The sequence below is a fragment of the Grammomys surdaster genome, unplaced genomic scaffold (genome assembly GCF_004785775.1).
Source record: "Grammomys surdaster isolate TR1022 unplaced genomic scaffold, NIH_TR_1.0 134, whole genome shotgun sequence".
NCBI lineage: Eukaryota > Metazoa > Chordata > Mammalia > Rodentia > Muridae > Grammomys > Grammomys surdaster.
The window spans coordinates 9,894,488-9,902,087 of NW_021604592.1; the positions used below are offsets into that span (position 1 = coordinate 9,894,488).

The window sequence follows — 7,600 nt, forward strand, 5'->3', positions numbered from 1 at the left end:
ACACATACACACACCACACACCCACACACAAACACATGCACACACGCGCACACACCAAGGCATGCTTCCCTATGAACAATGCAGAAAGCAATCCATCTATATACCTGTTCAATAATCAAGAGATTTCTAAAAACCACAACAATAGATTATTTTGGCAGTAGTTGGCCATTACAACCTGAACCAAGAGAATAAGTTGACACCACAATAAATGGAGTCATTTTCATTATTTATTGGTATTCATATTAATTATCAAGAACACTTATTAATTACAACTTGTTCTTGAGTGTGACATTAATTATTTATGACAACTGCTATTAGCACAATATGGGGTCAGCTGTATCCACTTAAAAAAGCCCCAGTACTTTTCCTCCTCATTTGTAGCAAACCCCAAACTCCCTCTCTGTCCCCTCAGAATCTGCAATGAGCCCACTTGTGTCGAGGGTTGCTCATTTCTGTCTTCTTGACCTGTGGGTTACTTGTTACTGATAGTCCCCCCCCTCCACAGGAGAGGGGGCCAGCGATAACCCTTGCTCTGAAGTGTACCATGGCCCCCACCCCAATTCTGAAGTGGAGGTGAAATCGGTGGTGGATTTTATTCAAAAGCATGGGAACTTCAAGTGCTTCATTGACCTGCACAGCTACTCACAGCTGCTGATGTATCCCTATGGGTACACAGTCAAGAAGGCCCCAGATGCCGAGGAGCTGGTAAGTGATGGAGGCCTTCTTCCTGCCGCCAACCTGCTTTGATTTTGGCATGGCTAAGGTGGCTGATCTATAGCTTTAGAGGACAAGCATGGGAGCCTGGGTACCATGGTTAATGGATAAGTTAAAGAGGGTATAGGTTGTAGTCTGGGGGTTCTGTCGCAGCCCATGACTCATCCTTGGACTAGGGCAGGCACCTATAGATGGTCTAGCAGGAATAGGGCTGATATCTTCAGGATAGCTACAGGCCTATGCCTCCATGCTGGTCAGCTGGGGCACCACCAGTCCGAAAGTCTGTGCATTGAAGAAGCCCTCCACCCCCAACTCATGGCTAGATATGGACCAGAGTTGGTTTTCTATTCAAGGCTTTTCTCTTGAACATATTTGGCCTTCTGTCATGTTCTTGAACAAGACGTCCCCCTCCCTTAGGATATCTAGGTAATCTATCTTAATGAGATTCCTGCGGGGTTGGCAAGCAGCTCTCTGGGCTTCCTGAAAGCTTGCGAGAAGACCTTCCAGACAGAGTTTAGAACCTCAGAGGGTTCACTGATCTCTGTTCATCTCCACCCTCGCAGGACGATGTGGCGAGGAGTGCAGCCGAAGCTCTGGCTTCTCTCTCGGGCACTAAGTACCGAGTGGGACCGACTTGCACCACCGTCTGTGAGTATCACTGGGTGTAAGCTATTTAGAATGCACCTTGGGAGGAAACTTGAGAGAGGGTAGGAGAGATGGGAGCTTTCTTTTCCTGTGTTATCATCTGATTGTCTCAGTGGTTAGTAGCAGACCGAAATCCATGTCAAGACTTTGTGACAAATGGCTGCTGGAGGCACTATCTCCATCAGCGTCATCACTCCTCTCATGCTTCTCATGTCCCCTTGATGAGTTAGGACCTGTCAGACAGGAGACTACGCTTCTCATTTGTATTAAGGCTCCTGACATGGTTTATCCAAAAGTTATCAAACCCTCTCCTCCATGTGTGTGTATGTGTGTGTGTGTATGTTTCTGTCTGCATGTATGTGTGTTCGCACACTTATGTGTATGTGCGTGTGGAAGCCAGAGGTCAACGTTGGGTGTCTAATCTCTGTTTTCCATGTCATTTTTTTTTTGAGACCAGATCTCTCACTGATTGGCTAGACTGGCTGGCTGGCAGGTACCAGAGATCTGACTGTCTTCTTCGATCTGTGTGTGTGTGAATGCTTCGAATCCAGATCCAGGCTCTTATGCTTGAGTTGTTTCTGCAGGTATCTGTCCATTTTTTTTCAGAGGAAACTCCCAGCTTTGTGTTGGGAGACGGATGGCAGAGATACCGGGTGTTAGATGTAGCCTAGTGGAAGAGAGCCCTCTAACTAGGACAAGTATCTAAAAGAAGGAAAAAAAAAAACCCTACCAAGTCTCCAAATCCAAATCCTGGCCTCGAAGCTTGTCACCCACAGCCTCATTTGTAGGACATATTTGTTTTGGTTTCATCTGAGCATTTTACTGAATTTCTGTTGGCATCTTACCAGTTATCTTATTTTAGACATCTGTCTTCAAGTGATGAAAAAATGTCATACCGCACAACTCTGGCTAAATGGGAAACATGAGTGTCAACATGGGAAGTAGAATTCTGTTCCTTCATTAGGGAGTTTGTCCCTCTACAGTGCTTTCTCTATAGCAACCACTGTACCTTTGCCTCAGATTTGGGCATACTCATTTCGGGCTGTGTAGCTACAGAGCAACATAAAGCAGTTAGCATGATGCTGGTGTTTGTCTTGCTAATTGCAGCAACAATTCATTAATTATTCATAGTTTATTGCTATTAGTGTTGTTAAATGAGGACTCTTTAGAGGACGCATCTGGAGACTTTCTCCTCCCTCTGCTTAATCAGTCAGAAGTGAACCACTGACTAAGAGAGACTTACTAGGGCTCACTAGGAATCCCTTGAGGAGGTCTTCCCAAAGGACTTTGTGGGTCACCAGGGTCCCTGCTTTTGGGTGAAACATCAGTTTAAATAAGGCACATCAAACACATTCTTTTCCCCAGCATGAGCTCTGTCAAGTCAAGGGATACTCACCAGATGCCTCTCTCAGGAGGGAGGACTGTCTCAGAGCCATAAAACTTCCTATCTTTCAAGAACATTCTACGTCCTTTTTAGGTCTTCTTGGCCTCCATTGCTTTCTGAAAGAGCAGTCAATTTTTGTATATTAAAAGTCTGTCTAACCCAGGGGCTCTGGCATGTGCTGTATCCCTGGTTGGTGTCTGTCCCTTTTCTTGGAGTCACCATTTGAGATAAAAGTAGTTCACACTTTCTTACTTCCTTAAAAAGAACATAGGAAAGAGAGCTCAGTGCACACATGCCCCTCCACACACAATTGAGTGGTTTTCTGAAGATGAATTATTACACCCTGAGGACGTGATATGTCTAAAGTCCTTCTGCTAACTAGCTCTGCCCAACTTGGCTGCTTTAAATCTTGTGTCTATATATATATATTATTTTTAAATTAATGCTTTTAAAAGTTAGTATAGAAACTAAGAGCTTCATGGTAGTGTTCTCAAGCAGCTCTGTCATGCTCATCTGTCTGTTCCCTGCCACCCACCTCTTCTCACTGCTTTGTCTGCTCTTTAGAGTCTTGTGCTTCCTTCCTCCTGTCAGTCGGTCATGGCCATGTTTTCTGCCTTCGAGCCAACTCTTGCAACTCATCCGTTTTCTCTTTTACTGCTTCTGATTTACTAGGGGCTTCTGATCTAGTAAGTTCTTAGGCTCATCTGACTAGGATAAATCATGGGTTTTAAGGATGTTTGTGACAATGTTATTTATCACCACAAAAGTCTGGTAAGCATCTAAAATTCCCATTAAGAGATGGCTAGACAAAAATACAATTGGCACGTTCATACAGGGAAGTATTAAGCTTCCCTTAAATGAATTTGGTGGATCAATATGTGCTAATAGGGAATGATCTTCAATCTGTTTTTCAACTAATTGAAAAAATAGAATGTGTAGAATGGTGTTAAGTGTGTGTGTGTGTGTGTGTGTGTGGTGTGTGTGTGTGTCTTACAAGATCTAGGAGATAGCTTGGTTAGGAGAGAGTTTGCTGTGCAAACATCAGCACCTAAGTTCAATTCCTCAAACCCATATAAATAAGCCAGGCACTGTGCTGTCCACAGTTAAGGTAGCTAAAGGGATGGAGGCAGCTTAGCCCAGCTGGTGAGTCCCAGGCCAGCAGGAGACCCTGTCTCTAAATATAAGGTAGACAGCACTGAGAGCCAGCATCTGAGACTGATCTTCGATCTCACATGCATATGGACACTCATGCATCTTCACACACATATGTACACATGTACCCCACATGAATGTGTACACATACAAGCAAGAGTAGGTACACACTGAGCAAGGAATTAGACAAAATGAAGCTTATGAACTTGATCAACTTTGAATACCAAGCAGTATCCTTTGTGCCTGCTTCCAGTATCTTAAGTGTGTTATGAAGTACTTGAGTTTATCCTGTAAAGAACAACTGGACGCCCCAGGTATTAGGGGTTGGTTTTCTTTTTTCTTTTCTTTTTTGCTGAAGTATTTCTCAGGGTGGAAAGACTATGGGGGGGAATCACACAAAAGCTTCTGAGAGTGGGGCAGAGCCCATTCCATTCCCTTGGGAACAGGCAATCTCCGTGGAAGCTGTATCTCTAGAAAAGTCCCAGACACGTCCATGAGAAATGGTTCTCAGGGATAAGGGAAAGGAAGGGCCTGGGCTTACAGTTATCAGATGTGTTAATCCACCAGATGGACCTCAAGTAGATTGGATAGACCACTTAAAAGGATGTGGGCTTAAATTCCAGCTTTACCCTTTTCTGTCTGCATTTCCTTAGCTGCTTTACCCAGGCTGAGCCTGGACTTTCCCATCAGTAAACTAAGGGCAGTAATGGCCATCCCTGGATTTTCAAGATTATGTTATCAATGGATGTAAAATGTTGGGTATAACAGCTACCTCATGGCAGATGCTGGGGGAAAAAAAAAGAATATCTGCTATTGTCATTATTTTATTAGTGACAGTTGGAGGCCAGTTCCTGCTCTGGCAGTTTGGGAAGAAGCAGAAAAATAGATGTCTTATCTCTTTCAAGTCTTCTGGCAAAGGGAAGTCCCAAGGAATGTGCTTCCTTTTCCTCTGTGCATCAGTTATCTCTTGCTGTGTGGAAAAAAAAAAAAAGCAAACAAAACTAAGCTAAACCCTCTCAGTTCAACTGGATAAACATTTCTTTTCTTACCCCGTGTGTGAGTCAGGAATTTAAGACCATCTTATGGGAATGAGTCTGGGGCAGGGTCTTGCAGAAGGTCACAGTTAAGCCACATTCCCAGATTACAATCAAGCAGACCTCAGGGCTGGGTGGTCTGCTGGTGGGGTGGCTTGCTCCGGGGCCTGGTGAATTAATGTTGATTCCTGGCAGGAGGTTGCATTTCTTCACCCAGCCCATGCATTTCTTATTGGGCTTCCTGGGTGCCCTTACATCAGTGGCAGCTGGTTTTCCCCAGACCCAGTGACCTGAAGACAAAGACTCTCATGACAATTTCTTTCTTCAGAATCCTGTTAACTCTGGATATGAGGCCAGCTTTACTTCTATCTAAAAGAGGATGACATAGGGCACCATTTCAAGGGGACAGGGGTCACTGGCACTAAAGGGGGGGGTACCTGCCTCACTCTGTCATTAACAAGATAGATTTGAGTTTCCTGGAGGATTGAAGTGATTTAGTGACAAGATAGGAATGAGATTCCATTTTTTTTTGGCATATATATGTATGTATGTATGTATGTATGTATGTATGTATATATGCTATTTGTATCTATGCATGTTTAATATATACATGTATATGAACATGGATGCAGAGAAATTTACTATCTTTTTCTGTCACTTTTCACTTTATTGAAGCCGGGTTTCTTTGCTGATCCAGCTAGCCTAGCTAGGCAGCTTGCTCCAAGGATACCCTGACTCTGCCTCCTGAACCTTGCAATTACAAGTGGGCCGCCATGGCTAATCAACATTCTGTGGATCCTAGGGCTCTGAACTCTACTACTCAAGCTTGAATGGCAAGCAGTTTGCCCACTAAACCATCTCCCCTGCCTTGGGAATGAGAATTTAAAATCGTAGTATGAGATAACCTGAGACATATGGATGGAAATGAAGCCAATGTGCCTTTGGAACATATGTCTCAGGGCCTGATGACTTTCAAAGAACTCTGGACTCCAAGGAAGTCCATCCAGGCTGGGCTCTCATCCTTTTCCATAGGAACCTAGAGGAATTCTTGGATTGAAGTAGGCTTCAATGGTGTCTTCTTCTGACTTACAGATCCAGCGAGTGGGAGCAGCGTCGACTGGGCATACAACAACGGCATCAAATATGCTTTCACATTTGAGCTGAGAGACACTGGGCACTATGGTTTCCTCTTGCCAGCCAACCAGATCATCCCCACTGCGGAAGAGACCTGGCTAGGCCTGAAGGCCATCATGGAACATGTTCGGGACAACCTCTACTAGTCAAAGAACTCTCATATTTAACCCTTAAGCCACCACAGTTAAAGAACAGATCTTCACGAATAGGTCAGAGTCTTCTGGGTTGACAGAGAACTCAGCTGGCTCCTCTAACAGCGTTGCTTCACCGAGATCACACATCCTGGTAGTGAACGCGTGAGGAATACTTCCTCAGTGTAGTGGTTGGCCCTGCTGCTCTACTGAGCCTTTGGTATGCCTCTCTACTTAGGCAGCTGGTTAGGCAGGCCACATTCCAGGTCATTACTTCCTGGTAGCCTATGGCTACCTCGATTTTAGAACTTTGATGGTTCTCTAGTCTCTCCATGTAGCCTCAAGTAGGGAAGCATGGTAGGTGCTGGGGAGACAAGGCTTGTCTTTAGAACTCTGTAATTTCTCCTTCTCTTTCTTTTTTCTTTTAGACAGGGTCTTACTATTTTGCCCATGCTAGCCTGAAGCTCCTGGGGTCAAACTGTACTCCTGAGACCCCTCCCCGCCACCAGTCTTCGCAGTAGTGGTTTGCAGCTCAGGAACACACTTTTCTTTGAGGAACAAATCCTAGTAGACCACCATCATAGCTCTTCCTACTCTTGTTTGTTCCTCTTACTCCATTTCTTTTTCTTTCTCCTCCTCCTCCTCCTCCTCCTCCTCCTCCTCCTCCTCTTCTTCCTTTTCTTCTTCTACCTCTTACCCCTCCTCCTCCTCCTCCTCCTCCTTCTCCTCCTCTTCCTCTTCCTCCTCCTCCTCTTCTTCCTTTTCTTCTTCTACCTCTTACCCCTCCTCCTCCTCCTCCTCCTCTTCTTCCTCCTCCTCTTCTTCCTTTTCTTCTTCTACCTCTTACCCCTCCTCCTCCTCTTCCTCCTCCTCCTCCTCCTCTTCCTCCTCCTCCTTTTCTTCATCATCATTGAGACAGGATCTTTTTATGTAGCCATGACTGTCCTGGAACTTGCTATATAGACCAAGCTGGCCTTGAACTTACAGAGATCTGCCTGGCTCTGCTGTCAGCATACATTAAAGGAATTAAAGATGTATATCACCATATCTGGCTCATCTTAATTCTGTCCTATTGGCTTGAGTACACAGTCAGGCTCTTGTCCATTACAAGGTTCAGTGTTCAGATGATGCCCCCCCCTTTTTTTAACCCTCTTCTCTTTATATTTGGTGTTACTGGGATCCTCAAAGGGGCCAGTTAATTATACTGTAGGTGATGCTCACAGGGGTCATGGGGAAATGGGACTAGATTGCTGGGACAGATTAGTTCCATCTGTCCTGTTGGCCTTGCCACCACTCTGCCTTTTGAACTCACTTCAAAGATTCTGACCGCACCCCACAGGTCCTAAATCATCCCTATAGCCTGGATAATCTCAGAGCCTCAACGCGTTCCAGCTTGGGCTCTGGTG

The 7,600-nt window shown here is 44.9% G+C and overlaps 1 protein-coding gene across 2 annotated transcripts in view; it reads left to right on the plus strand.

Annotated features, from left to right (window-relative positions):
* Positions 1-6,209, plus strand: part of Cpa4 (carboxypeptidase A4) — a 22,226-nt gene extending 16,017 nt beyond the window's left edge. For both annotated transcript variants that reach the window (XM_028762588.1, XM_028762589.1), the window contains 3 exons: positions 506-705; positions 1,278-1,362; positions 6,022-6,209. In XM_028762588.1, coding sequence (XP_028618421.1) covers positions 506-705; positions 1,278-1,362; positions 6,022-6,209 — 473 coding nt within the window. The remainder of the gene's footprint in view (positions 1-505; positions 706-1,277; positions 1,363-6,021) is intronic.
* The last annotated feature ends 1,391 nt before the right edge of the window (positions 6,210-7,600 follow it).